Source organism: Delphinapterus leucas, chromosome X, assembly GCF_059928025.1.
Source record: "Delphinapterus leucas isolate spDelLeu-1000000601 "Yukka" chromosome X, BTC_Dleu_Yukka2, whole genome shotgun sequence".
NCBI classification, from domain to species: domain Eukaryota; kingdom Metazoa; phylum Chordata; class Mammalia; order Artiodactyla; family Monodontidae; genus Delphinapterus; species Delphinapterus leucas.
This window is the reverse complement of record NC_143150.1, coordinates 16,999,062-17,026,153: the sequence shown is the minus strand read 5'-3', so window position 1 is coordinate 17,026,153 and position 27,092 is coordinate 16,999,062. Positions and strand designations below refer to the sequence as shown.

Below are 27,092 nucleotides of genomic sequence, written 5' to 3'. Positions count from 1 at the left end.
AGAAATCCATGAGCTGTGAACAGGTAAACACGGAGGAAGAGAAGCTTGGGGATGGCTGGGGTGCGTGTGAGAAAGGGATATTTAAAACTTGAGTATTTAGAATACTATTCCCTTTCCCTTCCTCCTATGGAGGCAGCCAGGGCTGGAGGGGCCGAGGGGGCATTGATGTGTCAGGGTCAGAAATCGGTTACATACAGGAGAAATGAGCAATTGTATTGAGGATAAAGGGAAACAGGCTTGTCACTATCCGAGAATAGTTACAAATATGGATAGGACGGATGCTGGAATGAACTCGGTAGTGTTGAACTGGAATCGGAGATACTCATGGTCTTTAATAGATTATCAGATATACATATGTGTGTATACATAAATATACATTTACATGTATTTTCTGTGTTGAGAGGGCCTTTATTTATTAATATTATTATTTTTTCGGCCGTGCCGCACAGCTTGCAAGATCTGTCCCCCGAACAGGGATTGAACCCAGGCCATGGCAGTGAAAGCCCAGAATCCTAACCACTAGGCCACCAGGGAAGTCCCGAGAGGGACTTTAAACCATAATGCTCAAGTAGCAGTGATTATACCTAGTGCCTATATTTTGGTAATTGTACCAAATACCATTCTCTATTAAAAGGAATCAAGGCTCCTTAGAGAAACAGCTGATCACAGGGCTTGGGGCAAGGAAAGTATGAATCTGGGACATCTTATGCCAGAAAGTAAAACACTGCTCAAAAAATGATAGACTTGCCAAAAGGACACAGCAGCCAGCTTGCAGGGACTCTCACTGTCCATATCTGAGATGTGAATATCAAAAAAAAAAAGTCATGGTTATGAATAAAAACCCACTGACTAAAATAGGAGTCCACGAGTCCACAAGGATCAAATAAGTGGTGGAGAAGGGAAAGTTCTTCTTTACACTAGAATGCCAATTAATAGGTGTAGAAGGAATAAGGGAAGTAGAGAGTCACCATTGGGTAGTCATCATAACACTAGCAGGCAAGAAAGAGCAAAAGATACTAAAATTACTGGGGGAAAGTTTGATGAAAAACCAGGATATTTATAGTCTCAAAGTACTTCCACACAAAATATTTTACCAGTTTCAGAGGGAAAACGCTAACTATGCAGTGGAGAAACACAGCAGACACCTCCTTAACCAAAGGATCAAGGGTCACCAGTAATAGGACGAAGTGGTACCATGTGCCTCCTGCAATGAGATGTTGAGAGCACAACACCCCTTCTGTGGTATTTCTGCCCAAAATGCATAACCTGAATTTAGTAACGAGGAAATATCAGTCAATCTAAATTGAAGGGCATTTTTCAAAATAACTGGCTAGTACTTCTCAAAACTATGAGGATCACAAAAGACAAGGAAAGACTGGGGGATTTCCAGGTTGAGGGAGACTAAAGACACATAATGAGTAAGTGTAACACATAATCCTGGATGGAATCCTGGGCCGGAAGGAAATTTTTTTCCCTCTTGCTAAAAGAGCCTTATTGGCACCACAGGCAAAATATGAATGGGGTCTGTGCACTAGGTGGGATAGTTTTGTATCAAGGTTAATTTCCTGATTTTGATAGCTGCAATGTGGTCATGTAGAAATGCCCTTGTCTTTAGGAAATTTACACTGAAGCACTTAAGAGTAATGGGTTATCATGTCTGTATCTTATTCTCAGATGGTTCAGAAAAAATGTGACACACACATACAAATATACACAGACACATACATACATACAAGCGAGTGGGAGGGATGGTAAAACTAATGTGGTTAAATATCAACAACTGAGGAACCTGGGTGAAAAATATATGGGAGTTCTTTGGGCTATTCTTGCAACTTTTCTCTAAGTGTGAAATAAAATAGTTCATGTATTTTTTAAATACTGAAAAGAAAAGTGAGTGTTTAAAGCCTGAGTCATGCATGAAAGGCTTTTATTTTTTGCCTGTCTACCCACCCCCGCCACCTTGCTCCAAAAACAATTTAGAGTCTTATGAATATGTAAAAAAAAAAACACAAGATACAATAAATCCAAAACAAGTAAGAAATATGTGTAGCCTTGGCAAGAACCTTGTAAATTGTCAAATTCTACAAAATGCTCTTGAAATTTTGACGGATTATGTGGAGAGGTTTCTCTTTGTTTTGGGAAACAACCCAAACTTCAAAACAGCTATCAGTTCTTTTGTGTTCCCCATATCCTTTTATTCAAAACTTGACTGCAATTAGACACAGAGAATGCAATACTGGGATATGGATAGGCTTAAAAATTTTACAGAATTTTATGCATGTGTACACACTTTATTAAGTTTGCATTCTAAGATATACACAAGGTCAGCAGTTCACAAAACTTATTATTATTCCAAAAGCAGTTATCATGAAACACAGTGATTATATGTCAGTCAAGCAAAAAGAGCATCTAGTAAATTTTCTTATCATATCATCTCTTATACTTGTTTTCAAATAGAAGCCTGAAATATGATATCATATTAGAATAGGAAGAGAGAATTTTACTTTATAATGATCACTTTTCAAATATTAGACTTTATATAAAAATAAAGGAGTACTGTCAACAAAGCTCACCTGAAGGTTAGCATCTCTATCTTTTATGTAATCCGAAACAACCCCTGCACAAACTTAACTTTCTAGTCACTTTAAACAATAAAAATGAACCTTGGCTTAAACAGTAAAGTCAGTTACCTTGCCTCCTAGTTCTCATAACAGAGGAACAACTGCATTTTCCTGTCCCAATTCTACCCCACCGCTGAATTTCAAAAATAAATTTAAATATCATTATATTCTAAAGGTTATGTCTTAAGAGTCCTAAATTAGAGCCAAAAAATGATGGCCAAAAGTGTCCCTTTAAGGCAAAGAAGACAGTAGAGAGCTGGTGGATAAATACCCTATAGGAGAAGACCATCTCTCAGTATTATATAGGCAGAGACTTTTAACATGGTTCTTTCACAAACAGAATAAATACACTGCATACCACTGATGTAATTTTTCTTTAAAATGACATACTGAGAACAATCTTCATAGTATATACATTCATGTTAGGTTTGAAGGATTATGGACTTTGCACAGGTGAAAGCCAATATGAGAAATAAAGCCTCTAATGGCCATTATGGCAGTTATCACAATTTAAAATAAACAACACAGCTGATGCTACAACAGAACTACTTACTGCAAGCTAAGTGATGCTCTCTTATAATTCAGAGAGAACAGGTTTCCCTTCAAGCCCTACAGTATTACTAGTCTGTGGGTACCCTCAAAGCACATCATCTTCCTTTAAAATTCAACGACCTTTGCCTTCAAAAGACACAAATGCAGTAGTTTTCATTTCTTACATTCATTTAAAAATGGAATATTATGGTCCTAGCAGGCAAATTTGCATGTTAAATACAGACAATCCAACCACGATGTCTGAACATTAAAAGAGATCTATCACAACAGACATTTTGCACACAGTTTTAAATAATAAATAACACGGCAATAGATTACACTCAGGTTTTTAAAATAGCTCTATCGGGATTTTCCTCTTTTAAATGTTAAATAACTTATGGTACCGCAGACTTACTATCATGTACACTGTTGACAGCTCAAACAGCTTCTTAAAAGCAGAATGCACAATGACATTGACTTTGGCAGCTCCTAAAAGCTTCCTCATAGATATTAAACTGCGCTTCCCATAAGGCAGCATGTATAAGAACTGGACTCTGATTCTGGGGGCAACACAATAACCAAAATACAGTTGACAACACCACTCACCACACAACAAAACAAACAACTCCAATGACAAAAAAGTAATCAGAAAGAAGCAGCAATCAAAACGGTATGTGGCAATCAGACACATAAAGCCCGTTTTCTATCCTACCTTATGATATACATCTTTACAGCATGACACTGAACCCCAAGGCCCCTCAGGCCTCATTACACCACCCAAGACAAGCTGTCAAGCTCCGTGTACACTTTTCTACACAGTGGTTTGTGTGTAAATAACATTATTCATTCATTTGTAGATGCTCCACACATCTGGTCAAGGCAGGAATTTCTTCTCCTTGATAACACCACCTAGAAACATTAACAATATTTTATATATTCCTTAGGGCAACAGGTTTGAGGAGAACAATATCAACTGGGGTAGCTTAGTCATAAGAAGCTGTGGTGACTAATCCCGGCATCCTGTTAAGTCCGTTTACATTCTCAGCACTAAAATCAATCCTTGCATCCTACACTCCAACAGCAAAGAAGCAATATGCACAGTAATGAAAGCAACGACATGTTTTTTCCCCTTTGTGAGAAATGGCAAGGAAGCGGCTCAAACAGGAAAGGGAAACAAAATAATGTACTTTAAGCTGATGCAGAAAAATAAAAATTTATATCAAAAGCAACGCATCTAATATTGTGAGATAAAGAGATTTGAGACTTATATAGTCAACAGAGAACAACAACAACAAAAATCTCTCAAGCAAGAGAATTTCTGATCAACTCTAGCTGTCATGACACTGCTGGGAAAAAGAACCATTGTTGAAAATACATATTAGCGCTTTCCTTAAATGTATAGACTCTAAAATACGTGCTCTTTGAAGCACTGAGAAAAAAAATATATATATATGTACTCTAAGCAATCAAAAATGAGTATTTGAGATTCATTACTAGTTCAAAATGAGATCAGCCAAAAGAGACCTAAGTAAGGTTACTACACTCATAAAATCAAACTTTAGAGAAGTGCCAAAAAAGAACGGCATCAAAATGGTTTAGATCAGTAACACTTTAATCCTCATTATGGATCAAAGTTCCCTGTGTTCCTCCCTGAATGTTTTCTGCAGGAAACAGCAGTTAGAACACTGAATCAGAAATGGGTAAGTCACTTGGGTGAGAGATCATCCATCAAGATGAACGGAGAGCATGAATTGGAGCATGCTACTGGAGCCTCTGCGGTTGTGCTGCCTTTAGCCAGTGAGTCTGAGGACAAGCCACTGCGGCTACTACTGCCATCCAAAATATCTGAACTGAGGACAAAGCAAAAAGAATTATAAGCAGATGCATCTATCAGGGTAAAGGCAAACATAACATGCAATGACATGGTTTCAAGAACTCACGGATCAGTACAGCATTGGTAAATCATAAAAAGCATAAAAGCAACAGCAAAACTAGAGAATGTACTATATTCAGATACCTGGGAGAGGACAATGTCAGAGAAATCCCAAGTTAAGACACGCAAGGTTCTGTATCATTTGGGTGCTCTCCTAGAGGCACCAGAAGGTCCAACATACCAGGAAGTGTTCCTCTTGACATGTCATGGTTTCCGTGAGGGAGTTCCCCTACCTTCCGCTCAAGCGATTTCTACCCTTGTATTTCTCTTCTTTAAAAAATTGTTTTTATTTTTATACTTCTCTTCTTACCTTCAGCCTTCGAGTAAGAGGAGTGGTTACTCGTTGAGGTACCCTGGACTGTCGGAAGTATTCTAGCAAGTATACTGCTTCATGGTCCTTCCATTCCAGAACAGTCTTTCAACTGCTCTAGATTTTATCACTTCCCCACTCCCAAGAGCCCTTCGACTCAAATACACATTTTTTTCTAATTTCCTCCATTATTTGCCTTTTATGTTCTTCTCATTTTATGAATTTCTTAGACTATTTCCTTTCCTATTGCTTTCAAAACTCAAAGGTCTCCCTCCTATTTCTAAAAGACTTGTTTCTTTGATCCCTTCAGTTAACTTCCAGTCAAGCTTCTAATAGGAATGCTCTATATCCACAGACCCAATACCCTCACAGCCCATTTGCCTCTTGAATCCTGAGAATTGGCTTGTGCTCCTGTCCTTCCACTAAGACTCCTGATCTGGTCATCAAGAGCCTCTAGAACCCAGCCTGGGGATACCTGACCCATCCAGCCCAGGCTCCCAGGGCTCCCAACAATCAAGCCAGCCTGCCTCATGAATCTGGCTACAGACTTTAGCGTTCACAATTGGCAGCCTTCACAATGTGACATGAGGCTGCCTTCCTGGCTACGATACCCATCAATACAACGTGTAAGCTCTGTGCTGTATATTTGGCCCGAATTCACTCATTCAGTCATTACATTTCTTCTAATATTTACTGAGTACCTGCCAAGTGCAGAATGTACGCCAGCTATTAGAAATACAATGGTATATAAGACAGACATGATCCCTGCCCTCATCTAATTTACAGTATAGTACAGGAGACAGACAGTTATATAATCATGCTAATAAATATATAATTATAATTTGTGATCAAAGCAGTAAAGATATAAGGGACTCTGAGAGTATATAACATGGGTGACCTGATCTAATTTGGAGGAATACGGAGGAACAAGCCTCCCCCAAAGTGATATTTGAGCAGTTGTCTGAAAGATGAGTAGGCCTTAACTGGGTAAAGCTGGGGAAGAAGCAAGGTTATTTCTAGGAGCCAAAACCAGGCTAGTATGGCTATAGCACAGGGAGCAAGGAGAACATGATGAGAGAAAGCTGGTGAGGGAGTCAGGTAGTTTTAGGATCTACACAGACACACTTTTTTATTTTTGAAAAGGAAACAAAGCATAGAATTGGAGAAGGACTTGTGAATCAGCAAATATAGGTTCTAGTTTAAGTTTGATCACTAGCTCCTTTGCAAAAGCTCATCCTGGTCTAAACTGCCCTGAAACTCAATATTATGTCTTTAATATTATCGTTTTTATGAATTTCCAAGTTAATATATTTCCACTGTTAAGCAACCTATGATACATTTGGAAGTTTCTGGGCTCTGTACCACCCTTAATAAAATGTAACTTCCCCCGACCCAGCTTCTCTACTCTTATATTTCTTCAAAATGTCATTTCTTTCTTTTGCCTGTGGATTGTTTTCAGATGGAAACAGAATACAAATAGGCTTTGGAAAAGTAAAAATATCGGGTTGGCCAAAAGGTTCGTTCGTTTTTTCCCATAAGATGGCAACAGTAGCGCTTAGTCATCTTTAACTTCATTCGAAACAATTTTGTTAGACTGTGTTGTGACAGCTGTCGTATCAGCGTGCATTTAAAAAATATCAAAATTGGTGAATTTTTGTGTAGCCATTTTAATATTGAAGATGGAAGAAAATAGCAACATTTTCGGCATATTATGCTTTATTATGTCAAGAAAGGTTAAAAACACAACTGAAACACACACAAAAAAGATTGTGCAGTGTATAGAGAAGGTGCTGTGACGGATCAAATGTGTCAAAAGTGGTTTGCAAAGTTTTGTGCTGGAGATTTCTCGCTGGCCAATGCTCCACAGTCGGGTAGACCAGTTGACGTTGATAGTGATCAAATCGAGACGTTAATTGAGAACAATTAATGTTATACCACGCAGGAGATAGCCGATGTACTCAAAATATCCAAATCAAGCGTTGAAAATCATTTGCACCAGCTTGGTTACATTCATCACTTTGATGTTTGGGTTCCACGTAAGTTAAGCAAAAAAAAAAAAAAAAAAAAAAAACACCAAAAAACCAGTATTTCTGCATGCGATTCTCTATTTAAATGTTCTGTTTTTAAAACAAATTGTGTCGGGCAATGAAAAGTGGGTACTGTACAATAATGTGGAACAGAAGAGATCATGGGGCGAGCGAAATGAACCACCACCAACCACTTCAAAGGCCAGTCTCCATCCAAAGAACGTGATGGTGTGCATATGGTGGGATTGGAAGGGAGTCCTCTATCATCAGCTCCTTCTGGAAAACCAAACGATTAATTCCAACAAGTACCGCTCCCAATTAGACCAACTGAAAGCAGCACTTGACAAAAAGCGTCCAGAATCAGTCAACAGAAAACGCATCATCTTCCATCAGGATAACGCAGGACTGCATGTTTCTTTGACGACCAGGTAAAAACTGTTACAGCTTGGCTGGGAAGTTCTGATTCATCCGCCGTATTCACCAGACATTGCACCTTCGGAGTTCCATTGATTTCTGTCTTTACAAAATTCTCTTAATGGAAAAAATTTCAATTTCCTGGAAGACTGTAAAAGGCACCTGGAACAGTGCTTTGCACAAAAAGATAAAAAGTTTTGGGTAAATGAAATTATGAAGTTGCCTGAAAAATGGCAGAAGGTAGTGGAACAAAACAGTGAATACGTTGTTCAATAATATTCTTGGTGAAAATGAAAAATGTGTCTTTTAGTTTTACTTAAAAACCGAAGGAATATTTTGGCCAACCCAATAAAAATGGCAACAGTATATTTCCCAATCCTCCTACTCTATACTTTCTGCTGTCAAATGCATCATTAATAATACCACTTTTAAGTAAGAAGTTTGGAAAATTTAGCTGGCTCTGGTATTTTTTCAACCAAATGGCAAAATGGGTCTAAAATATGAATTATTCAAAGTACTGAAAGAAAGTTGCACAAATTATCTAAGACGTTGGAAAATCAAAAGACCTTTATATTTGCCTTTGGAACATATGTGATTTTCCTCCTGCAGCATTTTGCCTAGACTAATACTAAAATGAATTTACTTTCCTAAAGCACGTATTGGCTGGGAAGCCGAAGGACACGCTCTCTGCTACTTGGCAGGAAGAAACAGGCTTAGATTAAAATTTGGCCACCAAACAGATAATCTGAATATAAATACTTTCTTATTCCAACCAGACTTATGGTGAGCCCTGGGTTAAAAGATTCCATTTGCCATAAAACCTGCTTGCTTAGGTGAATCCTGTATTCATTCAAAAACATAGAACGTGACTCGCCATGAAATCTGTCGTCTAATGCTGTTGATTACCTTAAAGAAATAAGCTAATGGGGAAGTTACCAAGAAAAAAAATGAGTCTGAACATTTCACTTCATGTGTTTTTTCAAGAATATATTTTTTTCAAGAATTTCTTCTCAATTATTAACTGTAAACATATATAATTGTGTTTCATTGACAGAAAAATAGCATACTTGCATTTAGTCTCCAGTGCAATTTAAATTCAGAGCCTGGTAAACCTTTAACCAGGTATTTTCACTAAACTAAAATCTAGTTTCTGTTCTAATTAATCTGGCACTACTATGCTTGGTCCTAGAAGCAGTGACTACAGGTCACAAATTACCCACTGTTAATATACCCACAAGCAAGACTTAACGTGATTTTGTAATTCCAGAGAGATCACTGTACAAAAGTGATTTTCACTGTGTCTGCTATTAAACCTTCTACCAGGGCTTCTAAAAGCAACAAAGCGTGGTCCAATTTAAGTTTCTCTCTTTTTTCCTTTCCTAGTTTAAGCTCTGATGGAGGTGCTAATGAGCCTTAGACTAGTGGCCCAAAGCCAAACAACGGCAGGAAAGCAAAGGACCTAGACAATTCAAATTGGACACAGGAGTACGTGAAACAAAAGTAAACTAATTCATTTCAGCCACTGACTATACCAATTGAGGCAGTATTTGAACCACACCACCAAAAATACTTATGACAGCTAAAGTAGTGCCCTCTGTCTAAAAAAACTAAGGGAGAAAGTATAAGGGAATCATTAAAACATTCAGTGATAAAGTAACAACAAAATTAGGTTGTCCAGTGTGACTCACGCTATCACGCATCTGGTGGAGCCACTCTTGTGCCTTGTCCAGTCAGTAAATTGGGTTCTATCAGATAAATGCCAGGCAGGTAAATGCGTTAGAAATCAGCCACAGCCCTATCAGTCCCAGCACAGATTTTAGTATAAGGTAAGACTACAGGGCATACCCCTACCCCTTGGTGTGGGTTAAACTGGTCCATAGGGTTTGTTCTCTACTCTCTACTATCTTACCTTACGAAGACCCAGCATTATCTTGCTGTATAACCTCTAGGTTTTTAAGATCACATAGTTAAATATGATCAGTTCCACTGTCACTTTGGGGATAGGAGTTTTGAAGTATCAGAACATAGGGATGTAACGTACAACATGATCAAGATAATGAACATGGCTATATGTTATAAATGAAAGTTGTTAAGAAAGTCAAATCCTAAGAGGTCTCATCACAAGGAAAAAACTCTTTTTCTATTTCTTTAATTTGGTATCTACATGAGATGATGGACGTTCACTAAACTTATTGTGGCCGTCATTTCATGACGTACGTGAGTCACATCATTATGCTGCACACCTTGAACTTATACAGTGCTGTATGTCAACTATACTCAGTAAAACTGGAAGAAAAAAATTTTAATTAAAAATACTACTCTTTAATCACCAGAAAAAAAAGTATCAGCACAGAAGTCTAAGCTGCTCACATAAACATCTTCAAGTATATGTGAACATTTCTGTCATAATAAATAATGATTACCTTATTCTTTGTACATGTAACATACTCATGATAAAATTTTCTTGCCGTGACACATACATTAAAAAAAATGTTAAAAATCACTAAGATAAATCTAGTGTAAAATGTTAAAATAAAACCATAAAGGTTAAGTCAGCAGTCCTGTTAACACTAAGGCACTGGGCAGGAAATTTCATGGAAGACTTTTTCCTTTTCTGTAGGAGAAATAGACTATCACTTAATCTTCACTACATGGCTAGCAGCCCTGAAAACTCCTTTATTTTATATGCCACAGATAGCCTTATTCCTAAAAGAATGAGGAGCAGAACAAGAGTTCCCAGCATGAAGAAAAGAATGAAAGCGCCATGTAAAGGTATACTTCCGAGCTATGGTCAAACTCCTGATGTTCATAAGGACTAAATGCAGAATGACGTAATTCCTACCTTGTGGTTAACAAAGGTCCCCAGATTTGCTTGGCAAAAAAAAGAATTCTTAGTAAAAAATAGGTTTATAGGGCTTCCCTGGTGGCACGTGTTCGAGCCCTGGTCCAGGAGGATCCCACAAGCCGTGGAGCAACTAAGCCCGTGCGCCAAAACTACTGGGCCTGTGCTCTAGAGCCCGCGTGCCTAGAGCCCGTGCTCTGCAACAAGAGAGGTCGCCGCGATGAGAAGCCCGTGCACCACAATGAAGAGTAGCCCCCGCTCGCCACAACTGGAGAAAGCCAGCGCACAGCAATGAAGACCCAACAAAGCCAAAAATAAATAAATAAAATAAACAAACAAACAAAAAAGATTCAATCACTAAAAAAAAAAAAAAAGAAATAGGTTTATGAAAAGGAGGCCTACTATTCCTTTGCATAGCAGTTGGCACACCGGTCACAAACTCCATATGGGTCAATACTCAAACTTCACATTTATTGATAATTTATACTTCAAAGATGCAAGCTTTTAAAGATCATTATCTAGTATATAAACTTTAAAGTTTTAAAACCCATCTCTTCTTTATGGAGTGGGGCAGGGAACAAACTATAATGATTGAAATGATGAGATAATACCTACTGATGATCTGATACCTTTTCTCTCCCTAAAATGTATAAAAATGGTTTCCTTAGTTATCGAGTAGATTGTTATCCTTGGCAACAGGTAGCTCCTGTCTCTGTCCCCATTTCTAAGAATATGGATCTCTGATCAACGAAGCTGCTTTTAAGAGATAGGAAAAAAAGTTTCTGCAAAAGCAGAATCCAATTTTACGTATCATGAATAACTCATATTTAAATTCTGTTAATTGTAAGACATAAATGTCAGCAATCTTAGTACACAAGGTGTTCCAAGTGTCTTATTGCGATTGTCAGCTTTAACAGCCTCAGAAGTCCAGATGCTCCAAACTTACTAAAAACATCGCTTGAAAGTTTAATCACCTAAATATCTTTGATACTGAGTTTTGTGAATTTTGAGTAATAAGTTTCTTTTTAATATATTACTTGAGCCATATGTTGGCTTGTTAGCACTCTATGAGCAGCCACGAATAAAGCCAATCTCTCCAGTGTGAGGCGACACTTTTTGTGTTTACAGATCAGAAGTGCCCTTCATCCCCAATGTTGATGTTCCCAGGGCTCCCACAGCCAGTCACATGTCTACGGAGAATGGAGGTGGTGGCAATAGAAATAGAAGCCTCATGGGAGTTCCCTGGTGGCCTAGTGGGTAGAATTCCGGGCTTTCACTGCCGTGGCCTGGGTTCAACCCCTGGTCAGGGAACTGAGATTCTGCAAGCCATGTGGCATGGCCAAAAAAAAAAAACAGAAGCCTCACAACAGCTACCATCACAGACAGCTTAGGTTGTGCTGCTCAGAGGAGTAAACGTCTGAACAAGGGGAGAGGGCCCTTGGTAAATGCCATATATTCTCTGTCCTTCCTTACTTATTAGTGTGAACCTGTTTCATAGCGTCAAGCACAGTCAGCCTACAGCAATATTTAAAAAAAAAATCACCTCACCCTGTATGTGTTTAGCTTGGCGAATGCTTTCATATCATTTAACATGAACTTGGTTACTTGGTTAGTAACTGCGTAAGGAAATCTATTTATAATGTCATGTGCCTATATTAAAACACACTTTACCATAAAAGTGATATGCAGTTTCCACTCAGTATAGAGTTTCACCCACTAGTCCTCTTGACAAGCTTTAGAAGTTTTCTCTTTGCAATCATCTACATACCTGGAAAGACATTCTGTACCAAATTTAGCACATTGAGCTAACAAGGACAGACAGGGATGAGAGAGAAGAGAGAGTGTGGGGCTGAAAATAGCCAGAACCATCTAAAAGGCATCTGTTCCAAGGTTAGAATGGTACTGATCAACGAGTCTAATGAGCTAGAATAATCTGTGACTTCTTGGGTCAACTAGAAGTAGAGGTTACCTTGGAAAAAAAATGAATAAGTGATTTGGAAAGAAGGAATCGTCAGTCTGTATAACTTATAAGTGGCTTACAGGATTCTTCCATTTAGAGAGCACCATCTTTTTTATTTTAAAGTGAACGCCCTCTGGGGTTCTTAAAAAAAAAAAAAAAAAAAAGAACCTTAGCCATAAAATTCAGGGAACAAAAAGTTCTGCAAGGCACTACACAATTGCATCCAGAACATGGGTGCTCAGTAAGTTGACTGAAACGTACTGAAAGATTTCAAAATATCACCTGGCCACTGCTATTATCCCTTTCTCTTCCTTCCTATAAGTATGTTGGCATCCAAGTACTCAACTCATCCAAGTACTCAAATTTGGGTACAGGAAAAGAAGTTAACTTTCGCACAAAAACATGAAAGGGCCTTAAGTTAGACATCTAAACTCGGATGAGTAAGACTAAAAGACTAAAAAAAAGTTATGTGAACAGACCACAGGAATCTGCAAGTGTTACTATTTAAACGAAACCTTAGTTACTATTGTGACGAAACACCCCAAAATTTTCAAAAAGATTTTATAACAACAGATAGTGCTATTTAGAAAATGCCATGCTTAAGAGAATGCTGGTGTTCTCTGGTAAGTTAAAAGGATATAATACAAAATGCAGGCAGAGCAGCTACAATCAAGGCATATTACCCAGGGCAACCCAGAAGCTCCTTCTCATGCCATCCAGCTGTTGACACTCTCCCACACTATTAGCACCTACTGAGAGGCTGGCCTAACAGGAGCTAGGCATGAAGGTGAAGGTGCCAAAAAGATACACGCACTTCCAAAGGAAGTCCTGGTGACTTTCAAACAATCTGGTTTCTCACACTGTCTACATCTCCATGGAGATTTCACCTCTAGGGAGCATGGATAAAAAGCTGAATATGTTTTAAATGATCCCAATATACTTTTGCTGCGGTTCTTTTCAAATACATCATTCCCTAGTATCCTTTGGATTTTATTTCATTTTTTACCATGAACTAAGATCAGACAATTGTGCAGCCTCCGGAGACAGCATAGTGGTAGTGCCTTGGAAGAGCCTCTTGGGCTGGCTTTCGGTCTCCATTTCACCTAAAACAGAAAGAGATGATGCTACCATAAAGCAATTTTACAGATACAGGCTTGCTGCTAAAATGGGGTGATCTTTGTTTAACCAAAGATCGGAATACTTCAAACTGTTACTTGAAAGCTATTTTCCCATGTGCTTTAATGTAGAAGAAATATACTGCCACATAAACTCAACTAAAAAGTCAGCAGCCGGGGCTTCCCTGGTGGCGCAGTGGTTGAGAGTCCGCCTGCCGATGCAGGGGACACGGGTTCGTGCCCCGGTCCGGGAAGATCCCACATGCCGCGGAGCGGCTAGGCCCATGAGCCATGGCCGCTGAGCCTGCGCGTCCGGAGCCTGTGCTCCGCAACGGGAGAGGCCACAACAGTGAGAGGCCCATGTACCGCAAAAAAAAAAAGTCAGCAGCCCTAAAAATACCTTCTCATTTATTGTATGTAGTCTGCTGCCCATATAGTCAGGTTCTTTAATAGAAAAGTAGAACACTGATTGCATTAGGCAAAATGAATCAAGACTAATAACTACAGCAGAAATAAAGTATCCCCCAAGAGCTGAAGCTCACGGTGAATAATAATTTATGCTAGATGATTAGTAAAGACTCTTGATTTTATATATTTTAATGTCAGAACATTTCCTGAGTTGAAGTCAAATGGATTCAAAGGCATGCAGTCTGATAAAGAGCATATAAATCAAAGGTTGCTTTAGGCTACTTAGTGAAAATGAAGATTAGAAAATATAAGTTTGAAAGCACATCTGTAACTGAAAGCAATTATTAATTAATTCACAAAATTGATGTTGTACTGGCTACTTCAATCCTACAGATTTTCTCAGAACTGGGAATGGAAAAACTTTGCATCAGAAGAAATAATGCTTAACATTTTGCCACTGGGAGTGCACAGACTAACAACCCTAAATTAGACAGAAAAGCCCCTTTCCAAATAAGCTATGATTTAAAACATGCACATACCTTGGTTTCAAAGCTCTTTATCTGAGCTTTAAAACTGAATGTTAAAGACAATTTAATTCATGGGCCTATCTACACTCCATTAAGAAATGAGCAACCACGAACTTAAACCTCTACAAGATTCTTATGATGGAAAAAGATCAAGGAAGAACAAATACAACATTCATTTTTCCCCATATTATTAATTAATTCATATTATCTTTCCTCTGGAGCTATTCTGAAAATTACTGCAATTCAAGAAAGGTTATGTTTTCATTTGCTTTTTTCCATGCTTTAACAGGCGGCTTTTCAAAGCTGCTGCCGGGCTTTCAACACCTCATTAGCAAAAGACTTTAGCCGTTTTTTAGCAAGGAATCCCTCCATCTGCTGGTATATTTTGGAATAGCTTTGAAACTGAACAACCATATTACATTCCATCAACTTCCTACAACATATTTAAAATTAATACTAATAACTATACTAGCTTTAATTTCCAAGTTTTATTTTCACATAATAGCTCCTGAGAAGGTTCTTCGGATTGTAAATAATTCCTTGCAGCATTAAGGAAAAAGACTATTAGTTTATAAAATAAAATTTATTCACTAAATACAAATATTGTCACTGTATCAGCATCTATTCCCCACAGCACACCATCTTTAATTTTAAGTTGTCTGAAATATAGCACTTTTTGAATCTGTGTATGATGCTATACCACTGGAAAGTCTTCGCCGAAGCTGCAAGTATCTGTTTACCTAACATTAGAAGAGTTGATTTGTTTACTAGCTCCAGAGGTGATCTGCACAAAAAAAACCACTTACTGAATTGCTTTTTTAAAATGATCATTAAAACTCTCATTTAAAATGACATCCAACACTTGTAATCATGTGGTCATATCCCCAGGAATAATGACTAAACCCGTGTTAAATTTCTTTGCCTTTTTTTTAATAGACTCCATTGGGTGCCCTCTATAAGCATCTAAAACTAGCACTGAGTGAGATCATTTTCGTTCAGTGCTTTGTGGTTTAAAATAAGGTAATTAAGAGAGCACCCCTTGGGAGTTTGGGGTTAGTAGATGCAAACTATTACACATAGAATGGATAAACAACAAGGTCCTACTGGATAGCACAAGGAACTATATTCATTATCCTGGGATAAATCATAATGGAGAAGAATATGAAAAAAAGAATGTCTGTGTATAACTGAGTCACTTTGCTGTACAGCAGAGATTGGCACAGCATTGTAAATCAACTCTACTTCAATAAAAACATTAATTTAAAAAAAATAAAGTGTATTTCTTATAAACCACACACACAAAAAAGAGTACCCTATCATATCAAAAACCCTATAGAGACTCAAATGGGAGGCATCATTTGGTGGTGACTTATATTTGAGCATACAGCATGTGTATGGACTTATTTGCTATGACATTAACACATATTTCTGCAATGTATCAACTTACATCTCTTTTATATTCAGATCACTGAGAGGCAAAATTTCTGGAATATATATTGATATTATGAATATCTGAATAAGATTCAGTTATGAAGTATAAAAAAATATAGACAGTATCAAATAACTAATTCCCAGAATTTAGAATCAGTAAAGCATACATTGGAAAGAATATTTCATTATTTCTTTAGAAGAAAGGAGTCATGCCTTGAACTCATTTCAGACACAAATGCTAATTTGTAACTCAAGCTGGACTATGTTTAATAGCAGAAGGGGGATGACACATACCTTTTCTTTTAAGAGGACCAAGAACACTGGGCCTAATGCACTTGACTGGACTCTGGCTTCTCCTGCTTTAAAGAATAAACAAACAGGATGACATTGAAGTACTTTTGGCAAATCAATAAAATTGACGGATACATAGGGAGAAATGGACAACGTCTGTGTTGTAGGTTGAGTACATGATCTGACCTGGCATATGACAATCTGGAATAACATGGCATTTTAAGCTATTTTAAAAACTCGTTTTCTGGGCTTCCCTGGTGGTGCAGTGGTTGAGAGTCCACCTGCCGATGCAGGGGATACGGGTTCGTGCCCCGGTCCGGGAAGATCCCGCATGCCATGGAGCGGCTGGGCCTGTGAGCCATGGCCGCTGAGCCTGCACGTCTGGAGCCTGTGCTCCGCAACGGGAGAGGCCACAACAGTAAGATGCCCGCATACAGAAAAAAAAAAAACTCGTTTTCTAAGACAAAATATCCACAACACTTTAAAAAAAAAAAGATAAACCTTATTAATAAGTTGTTTGGGATTTTGACTGGTCTACAATTAAAAAAATTTTTTTTCCTTATCCTTATAAAGAATATATTTTCAAGTGTGTGTGTCCCCTCTGAACATAAACTGGCATAAGTCTCAAAAAAATAAATATGGTAAAATGTTAATGGTAGAATATATAGGTGGTAGGTATATGGATGTTCACTATGAAATTCTTTCAGTTTTGCTGTTTGAAAATTTCCATAATAAAATGTTGGGGGAAAAGTTCACCAAAGAGACAAATTTAATGAACAGCCTTTCAACCACATTTAAAAAGCAGGTTTACTTACCTGGAAAAGCGTCTTGGACTAGGAACGGGACTTGGTGGTAGCCCGCTGCTGCTCACAAACATTTGTAAGGATGGTGAAAAACACTGCTAGGGAAAAACATATTAAAATACCTCTAGTGCTCCAGTTTTCAAAAGGTTCTTATCAAAATGACAACAACAGCATCCTTAGGATTGCTTACCTGTCTGTCTCTCATACACGTTTATGAGAGAATACATAGATAGATAGATAGACAGATGGATAGATTGATAGATTTTTTTCAAATTACTACTATAGACTTTTATTAATTTTCCTTCCAGTCATTGAATTCATCAAAATTGAGGTGGTGTGTGTGTGTGTGTGTGTGTGTGTGTGTGTGTGTATTTTAGAGAGTAAACAGGTCAGTGTGTGAAAGAGAGTTAATATCTTGTCAATGAACCTACCTTTCCAAATCCTCTGGTGGGTGATGGTGCTGGAGAAACCGGAGTGAAGTCAATCCTTTTAGGAGAATATAATTTCTCTGGCTTGTCAAAATCACTATCACTCTGTAAATAGAAAGTGTTATTTCCTCATAATTCACAACTCAACACATCACAGTTCTTCTTTACTACACAAATAGGCCTACATTTTTAGAGCAGAAATGTATAGACTCTAAAAAGTTGCAATCTCATATTCTGGTGGGAAAGCAGAGATCAAAAACACTGAATTCAAATGTGGAAACAGGAGGGCAAGAGGTAAATGAAAAAAATGAATGAAGCCAGTGAACAATACAGCAGGTTCTAGAAAATAAAAAACAAGCAGATATGTGAAAGCTTTACCAGGCTCAAGCTCTCATCCCATGATTGGCTTATCTGCATTGCAGTTTGCACTTCTCTAAAACAGACAAAAATGAATGGCCATTAGTGCTCGTAAACAAGACATACCTTTGCCCACACCCTGTTCTTGTGAGGCACTAACCTTTCATGTGCAGTTTCTCTGTTCATCATATCCATGCCTTCCTCCTGCAAAGGCAAACATGTGCTGAAAACATAAAATTTATCCACACAGTTCTCTATTTCAAAGAAAATGAAAAGGACTTTTCTGCCTCATTTGACATCATCACAGTACACCGGGACTGACATTTTAAGACTGTCACCTGTGCCACATCTGTATTTTATCTGCCCACTCAGAAGAATTTGAACCTGTCCACAACCAACCAGAGTGGCAGCCTGACTCATTTTTAATATCTAAATCTGCAAAATGAAAATAAAATCAAAATGTAAAATGCAGAAAATTACAGATCTGAGCCAGTAAGTAAAATTTACCCTTTTGATTTGAAGCAGTCTGCTGCTAGGAATCCGATTAGGTGAGGGTGACAGCAACTGGAAAGAAGAAGTAAACATTTACTATTTTCTGAATCACAAAGCAGCGGCCTGCTGTCAGTGCCAGTGTACAACCTCTTCCTAGATAATTTTTCATATTCTTCTTAGAAATCGAGTTCTTTAAATCACTGAACATTAATGCACTAGAGAGGCAGTACATTCAGGGTTTTTTTTGATCACAATGTAATTGATAAAGAAATTTGGTTACAAGAATTATGACTGATTATAATTTTAACCCTTGAAAACCTTCATCTCTGGCAAAAGCCAAGAAGCAAGTAATTGTGCATTTCCTGGTTGGAAAACAATGCTTTAGTCTTCCTCTCCTAAGCAGGCAAAGGTAAGTAAACTGAGAGCCATTCAGCAACTAATGTTTCAACATTTTATCCTATTTGAAATGACCCACGAGTACATTCAGTCTTTAGAAAGTACACCAGGTGTCCAACCTCAAAGCACCATCTGTCACTAGACAGGCACTGACTTTAACATTTTTCCCAAAATGAATGCAGAGCCGTGTACGTTTATGTAAAAAAAGACTCCAGGTCTTAGAAATAGCCATTACCCCACTTATCTAAAATAAGGAACTCTATACGAAGGGAAAGCAAAAACACTGATTCTATTCATTTTTATTACCAATGCACTGACAGAGGAAGACAAGCAAATAAGCCCAATATAATATATTGTCTATGATTAATGTTTATCGAAAACACTTTAAAACTGCAATAAGGAGATTTTACTTGCGTGATCTAAGTCAATTCTAAAATTTGATCACTAATGCTATCACCACAAAGCTTACTAGTTCAGAAAAAAATCAATGTAGAGGCAAGGTGCATTTTTAAGATAACTGTTGCTTTCCCTTAGATCATGTTTTAATAACGCAAAGATGAAATGACTTGGGGGCCAAATTGTGTTCCTTCAAAATCATCATAATCTGATCATGAAATGTAAGGTACAATTTATATCAACATCTTACTCAGTTGCTGGTTGGCGGGGGGGAGAGTCTATAGCCATAATGTAAACAACTGCTATTTATTCCATGATGAAATGAAAATGAATCTGTAATACTATAAAACCAAATATGACAATTATCCTGCTACAAGAGACCCTATCCTATTCAAACTTTAAAAAATACTCATGTAGTGAGCGGTATAAATGGTGATGATAAACTGCTCTAAGGTTTTTAGGCAAAAGCTAATTCTGGTGAAATTTTTTTAAAGTTATCCACTAAAATAAGATTTTACCTCAAAAGAGATCCCTTCATTTCCCACCCCTTTCTTTTACTTCTTCCTCTCCTAGGCTTTGAAACAAGAAAAACTTTACCAGTAAATTCCTTTCCAAAAGTATTTTTTTCCATTATGAAAGTAATATATGTTTGCTGGTGAACTCTTGATAAGGTCATTTGAAAAATGCTAAGCTACTAGGCAAGTAAATAAGGCAGGAAAGACTCCATCAGGATACTGTGGCAGAGAGCATGAACATGTCAGTCAGGGAACAAAAGAAACCCCAAAGGCAACGAAATAATCAGGAAAGCCAAAGTATGGATTGCCAGAAGCTGACTGTGGAGAAAGCCACAAGCTTAGATGGTACATCTATATCACCCACAACTCGTCAATTTGAGACAGAACTGGAGAGTAGACCCGCAAGAGGGACAGAGAACAGCAGAGCTGTGTCCAGTACCAGCAACAAGAGCAATGGATGGGCTGAGCAAAAAGCCAAGAACCTCAAGGAGGCGCCAGTTAATGGTGTGAAATTAGAGCAAAGGGCTTAAATGGGACCAGAACAGAGGCCCCTGACACTGGGGACTTTAGCAGCATGGTTTTTAAATGGAGTTGTGGTAGATGTAGTGAGATTATAAACTGGCTGAATTGTTGGCAAGGAGTCAGAGGCAGTTGAGTGTGGATTAAACTTTGAAAAAGCTCGGAGAGGGGAAGGGAAAAAGGGAAAGACAGACGTATGAAAAAGAAGAGAAGCTTGTCTTCCAGATATGAGATGTGTGAGCCGGGAGAAGAAGGTGGGAGGGAAAGAGCCAGCAAGGAAGAGACTGTGAGGACACAAGATAGAGCAGAGACGACAGACTAAGCAAAGGCACAGGGGAGTCCGACAAATTCCCAACCATTAGCAGAAAGCACCCCATGTGAAGGGAAAGACGCTTCCAGGAGAAGAAAGCTGCCGGTTATGGAAGAGAGGTGTCTGCCTTCTCTGAGAAGTGAGAAGGGTCATCTGCTGAAAGTGAAAGGGGGTGAGGCAGGACGATTGTCGTTTCTGAGAAGATTTCTGAATATTGCTTTGGAGAACAGCACGGGGCCACTGGCACCTTGAACCCAACATGCCTGGAAAGAATGTTATTGTTTTTCCCTTCAAACGACCAATTCCTCTCATTTCTCTACCCAGAATAAAGGCAACACTTTTACCCCTGGTCACCAAGAAACAAAATCTCAGTCACTGCAGTCCTCTTCTCCTGCCTTTCTATCTAATCAGTTAATAATGAAGGTCCTAGTTCTGCACATCTCTTTCTCAGCCCCATCCTCCCCCCCACCAGCCCTTTCCATTTCAGTCTGCGTGCATTTTAGTAGAGCCAGAAGAAAGACTATTAATGAGAGATGCACCCCGCCAGAGTTGATAAGAATCTTCACATCTTAGAAAAGAGCCAAGTGAAGTTCAGAGGGGCAAAATCATTTTCCCTTCTTTGCTATGCTGTTGAGATCAGAACACGGCTGAAGAACATATAGAAACATTTTTCACATATACAGCAAAAACGAGTAGTTCTATGTTCTAGTATGCTCAGGGAAGAAGGGGCAGTAAACGAAATCTCCAGAGAGCTACCATTTCCCCCTTGAAGTATCTGTAGCCACTTCAGCTGGAAATCTTTCTTAAAAGTGTTATATTCCCCACCCCCATTTCTTAAACAGATTTGACCAAACAGAATGGCACTGGAAGATCTCTATTCTAATCCCAGCTCTGCCACTTACTAACTGTGTGATTCGGAGCAAGTTACTTAGATCGGCTGAGTCTTAGCTGTTGCCTCTTTTAACTGGGAAAAACATCTTTTGCCCTGCCTACTTCACAGAGGTTGCTATGAGAATTAAATGTGTGAAAGTACTCTGTAACATGTAGAATACCATATGAGTGTAGGTATTACTATAATTTAAGGAAAGGTTAATGACCCAGGTATCTGTAGGAACATCAATTATTTTACAGTTCAACACCCGTGACACCCTCAGGGTCTATTAACAGGCTCTCAGCCCTAAGACCAACCCACGGGCTGATTTTGTAAGAACCTCTGTCCGCTTTTCAGTTTTCCCCTCTCCTCCCTTGCTGCTAATAAACCTTTAACCCAAATGTACCTCTTCTGATTTGCTGCTTCTCACACACTACTGGGTTGGAAGCTTATTATAACTGTGCGTAAATTTTAGATGATTCAGAGGTCAGAGAGCCCCTCCTATAAATAAACTGATGAACCTTTGTGCACAGTCTATGGAAATCTGGTTCAGCCATTTAGAGGTCTATCTGCTTACATCTCATATCTTCCAGGGCACTGCAATTACCGGATAAGTGGGCTCCACATGTGAAGGGCTACTATGTAAAAACCTCAACATAATTTCTCCCAACACAACCAACCAACTAAAAAATTGTTCCCTGATGGCTCTGGCTATGTAGACCAGTCACCATCAGCACCTCTATTGGAATACAAATCCAAGCATTTTCAAATAGACTTTACTTTGAATGGATAGCACTGTCCAACAAAAATAAACACTCTGCTACCATATACATGATTTTTGCATCCTAGGACAAATAAAGACCACTGTTCTCAGTTATAATTAGAAGTTAATCCTGACTTACCTCACTACCATATGCAAGTAGTGACAAAAAACAAGGAACAATGTTTAAAAATACCTAGTCCCACAGCCAAGAAAAAATTCTAACCAGGTTTCCTTTTTGCACCAAAAGCTAAAAATAGCCATAGCATAAGCAGTAAACAAGACAGGTAATATCATCTGTTTCTTTTGTAAGCAATGGTGCAGAGCACATCATCTCAAGAAAGAACTACATTTGCAAGTGCTTCCCCCGATCCCAACTACTAATGATACTTACTCCTATACTTACCAAGCTGTGACGGCTCATGATGGTTGCACTATTCCTCCGAGTTCTAAACATGTAAGGTTGAAAAACCTGGGAAAGGTCACTGAAAGATAAAAAAGAAAATGATTAATGTCTTCTCATATAAGATATCCTTCGACTGTATTAACGCCAGCTCTCTGGCTAACAGTGAAATCGACAACGGCTCCTCATTTCATACAATGTAGCACCTCCTCACAGTCCTCCTCTTCTTCAGAGCTTCCCAGAGTGGTGTGCTTTGGATTACAGGTTGGCTGATACTGATCTCCTCCGCCTTAGGGGCTGGCTAGGAGAGGTATGGGGCGGAGCTCCAGACTGGTTGTCTCCAGCTCCTTCTGGGCAGAACTCACGCCCCCAGACCGGTTACCACCAGACACTGGCAGCCTCATCTGTTTACCCCAGAGGACCTACCCGCAATTGTTACTGCTTTCTACATGTGCTGTGACTTGAGAAGGGCTGGGGAGCCCTGATGTCCACTGGGAGCCCTATCAGCACATCTCCCACTATTGCCCTAAACATGTGTTCTACTTTGGAACCCTGCTGTCCAACTACATCAGCACACCTGCAATCTTGCTACTGTTGCCCCTTCTGCCTCAAATGCCTTCCCTCCCACCACCATCTGTCCAAACCCTTCCTCTCCTTCAACACCCATCGAAAATGCCAGACCCTCCACAAAGCCCCTCTTCATTCCACAAACCTAATGCGATCATTCCCTCCTTTGCATTGGGTGGGAGCACAATGGGAAATCAGATGTTTCTTGAGACACCGACTTTTTTATTAAAGGAAAGTGTGCATGTGGTTTAAACCCCTTGGTAGAGGTGTTTTGGTCATCCCTACAGTCCCTAGCAGAGTGCCATGCCCAGGACAAGAGGTCAAGAAGGATTTTCAGGGCTGAACTGGATTGGGCTTCAAGGGACCATGGAGATCACCTAATCCAGCTCTCTGAAATTTAAAATGAGAAAACAGAGACTCAACAAGGCTAAGTGACTCATTCCTGATCACAGCCAGTTAGGGAGAAAACTGGGACTAGGCCTGGTCGCCTCACTCCTTCTTCTGTCGCATCATGCTACCTTTCAAATAATTACTCAAATCATGATTCAAAAAAACCCAGCATGTTATTTCTACAACAGTCTAAATGCAGGTCAACAGGCTCACCCCAGTCCCCAGCAATTGCTGGCTTATGAGATTCAAAAAGATAACCAGAAAAGACCAGTTTATTCCTATAGTGTCAAAAATAAATGTAGAGCTGAGGACAGCATTAGAAAAGCAAAGAGTCACTCCACCATTCCCTCAGTTTTGAAATATAAAAAAAAGGTGAATCTGCTTTTTCCCCAAAATAAAGATATTATAATCAGTTTGACAGACAAGGATTACCTCTTCCTTTGCCTTCACTGTGCCTGATTAGTGTTTTTGGCTAATTCTACTCCCATCCCCCTTTTTTGGAGTCATTCCATTTCTACAGGGTCTCACGAATTGGCTCTAAGATGAATTGCCCACTTACAAAAAGTGAAATGTAATAGGCTCAAGACGTCTGCCAACCTAACCTTCACTACCACAAGAGTCTACCTTAAAATAGACCCTCTGGTGACTTAATTCACATGAAAACACAAGACCTTACGCTAAAATTCAAGGGTCAATTCTTTCGATTATTTTCGAAAACCTGTGCTTTCACTGACATGCCACCCTTCTTTTTTTATTGACCAGAATGCGTTTCAGGCAGTTCTAGGATCTGAAAACATTATGACAAATCCCAATCACTTAATAGGACATGAATATGCCATTTAATTACAAGTTATTAGATAAACTGTGATTTATTGAAGTAAACCTGTGTTAATGCCAGGGTTCCTAAACTAAGCTTAGAAATAGCAACTCTTAGATGCAGGTGTCAAGTTGCAATCCTAGTTCCAGGGGCTTCAGTCTGACATTCAGTGGTGTAAATTAGGCAGGGCAAGCAACTTGTTAGAAGAGCCAGAAGCTTCTTGTAGTTTCTTTTACAGTGGGCCAACAGAGCCCCAGGTAGAGAGGGCCCCATTTTCCCCACACTTCCCAGAGTTTGGGGTCAAACTTTCACTCCACCTTGGGACCCAAGTTACTGTCAAGCAAACAAGTCCCCACCCCCTCAGCATGGAGGACCCAAATGAGCTCCAACTCTCACTTGAGGGAAGGAAGACTGCTTGCAGGGGGTCGAGGAGCCCCTGAACCCTGCACTCCATCCTCCCCAACCGTGCTCACCTGAGCCCTTGGATCAGGGGAGCGCTGTTGGCTCTCCTCAGGGTGACCCCATCAGATGTGTCAGACTCCAAGTCCAGCTCCATTTTCTCCTGAGCCATGTCGGAGACTTGCAGGCAGGCACGGCGGACAGTGCTCAGCTCCTGGTGCTTAGCTATGGACTCCCAAGACTCTCACTGCAGGACTGAGCTGCTGGGGACTGGCAGTTGGGGGGCGGGGGCTAAGGGGCGGAGGCTTGGGGGCGGGGGCGGAGAAAAGCAGGAGGAGGAGGAGGGAAGGAGGATGAGGATGAGGGAGGGGAGGAGGACGGAGAGGTCGTGGTGGACGGTGACAGGATAAAGGAAGAGGAACGAGGAAGGAGAGGGATGGAAGGAGGAGGTAAAAGAGCAAGAGGGAGGGAAAAAGGATAGATGGAAAAGCAGGAAGACAAAGAGGGTAAAAGGAGGAGGACAGAAGGGGGAAAAGAAGACCGGGGGAAAGGAGGAGGGTAGGGTGGAGGGAAAAGAGGAGCGGGGGGAGTGAAAGAAGAAGGACGAAGTATGGGGAAGAGGAGAGAGAAAGGAGGGAGCAGAGAAGGACGGGGAGGAAACTAGGCAGCGGCGGCACTCATGCTGCTATCTTTTGGCCAACGACCTCAAGCGGGGCCGGGCTACAGACACCCCAGCTGCCCGGGCAGCACTAGCACCGAGGAGCTGACAGTCGGGCAGGGCCCGGCCGGGCAGCCTCGGAGACTCCAGCTCCCCATGCTCGGGGACCCGGTCCAGTCCCCCATGCTCCGGGACCCGGTCCGGAGGCTCCTCAGCCCTGCGATCGGTGCTTCTCCTCTCCTCGCCCCCCCTCCCTGCCTAGAGGACAGGTGGGGGGTTCGACCAGCCGCCGCCGCGGTGCCTCCTTCTCCTGTCTTGGGTTCTAATGGCCCGGGGGAACCCCTCGGGGCCAAGACCAAATTCTACAACCTGCCGCCTCTCACGCCTCAGAAGCGGGAACCTCCGCCGGGCCAGGTCTTCCGCGTCCAGGGACCCATCGGGTCCTGCGCACGCGCCCGGCGGCCGCGCCAATGGGCCCGCGGGCACGGAGCATGCGTGGGAGCCCCGCCCGGCAAACTTCCTCCAAAGGGGAGGAGCGTTTCCAGGGAGCCCGGAGCCTTTTTTGACTGCATTGGCCCGGGGACCCTGGCGCCCGATTTTGAAAAGGACCAATCGTTTGGAGATACTGGAGCATCATCTTTCTGGAGGAGTTTGGGCCAGTATTCATGGGAAAAAGAAACACGTGGTTTCCACGTTTTTTCGCTCCCAATTCGTATGCTCTGACTTCTGTGATCCTCACTCGTTTCTTAAATCCCTCGACTTTGTTGGTCTCTGTCTGGAGGGGCAGATTTCTTTTTCAGATCATCCATTTGGATGCACTAGGGATGCAAAGGGAAGTGAATAAACAAAAGCAATGGGGTAAAAATAAAGAAAATCTAGTGAGAGTTCATATAGTTAGTGAGAAACACTCGTCTCCATTATACAAGCACCTTTCGCTTCAATGATATTAGGTAAAGCCCTGACGAGCAAGTAGCAGAACCAGAATTCTTGTGTGAAACCTGGAATTACTTTTTTTTTTTTTTTTGCGGCACGCGTCCCTCTCACCTCTGCGGCCTCTCCCATTGCGGAGCACAGGCTCCGGACGTGCAGGCCCAGCGGCCATGGCTCACGGGCCCAGCCGCTCCGCGGCATGCGGGATCCTCCCGGACCGGGGCACGAACCCGCGTTCCCTGCATCGGCAGGCAGACTCCCAACCACTGCACCACCAGAGAAGCCCTGGAATTACTTATTTTATTGAACACCTGCGTAGCAGTTACTGTGTGCTAGGCAGTATTCTGAGAGCTTTAGAAATATTAACTCATTTAATCCTCACCACTTGAATGACCCTGGGAGAGAGATGGCCTCTGTGTTGTGTTAATCATACATACCTAGAAAATACAGGAAACTTAATAAACAGGAAATTTAAAATTTTAAAAATCCATCTTTTGCAAAAATAGTTTTACCTGCTTCTTCAACTCAGTTGTACCATATTAAAACTTGCCAAGCCTAATCGTCATTTTAACCCTCAATATTTATGTGTTCTGACCATAATAGAGTTTTTAAACCACTTTTAGATAGTTTCCTTTAAATTGCCTATATTTTCCTGCCAGCTGGGTTAGAAA

At 40.3% G+C, this 27,092-nt stretch overlaps 1 protein-coding gene and 1 non-coding gene across 10 annotated transcripts; both read right to left on the bottom strand.

The window, feature by feature from the left end:
- Positions 1-1,972: 1,972 nt before the first annotated feature.
- Positions 1,973-25,938, bottom strand: PABIR2 (PABIR family member 2). 9 transcript variants are annotated; one of them, XR_016391272.1, is made up of 11 exons: positions 24,908-25,932; positions 22,664-22,742; positions 18,506-18,562; positions 18,159-18,202; positions 18,020-18,074; positions 17,645-17,746; positions 17,226-17,311; positions 16,414-16,478; positions 13,645-13,741; positions 9,525-9,581; positions 4,909-5,002 (listed from the first exon to the last, which is right to left on the bottom strand). XR_016391272.1 is itself a non-coding variant. In XM_022554270.3 (10 exons), the coding sequence occupies exons 1-10, from the start codon at positions 25,003-25,005 to the stop codon at positions 4,858-4,860; spliced, it is 822 nt and encodes a 273-aa protein (XP_022409978.1). In that variant the 5' UTR covers positions 25,006-25,936; the 3' UTR covers positions 1,973-4,857. The 9 variants fall into 9 exon arrangements, 8 of the variants coding, with proteins under 8 accessions (XP_022409978.1, XP_022409977.1, XP_022409976.1 ...); XM_022554270.3 differs by lacking the exon at positions 9,525-9,581 and having other exon boundaries at positions 1,973-5,002; positions 16,414-16,475; positions 17,226-17,308; positions 24,908-25,936; XM_022554269.3 differs by lacking the exon at positions 9,525-9,581 and having other exon boundaries at positions 1,974-5,002; positions 16,414-16,475; positions 24,908-25,934.
- On the bottom strand, positions 10,449-10,583 carry LOC115803326 (small nucleolar RNA U109). Its single transcript, XR_004024008.1, has one exon. It is a non-coding gene; the product is annotated as a small nucleolar RNA U109 (small nucleolar RNA).
- Positions 25,939-27,092: the final 1,154 nt, after the last annotated feature.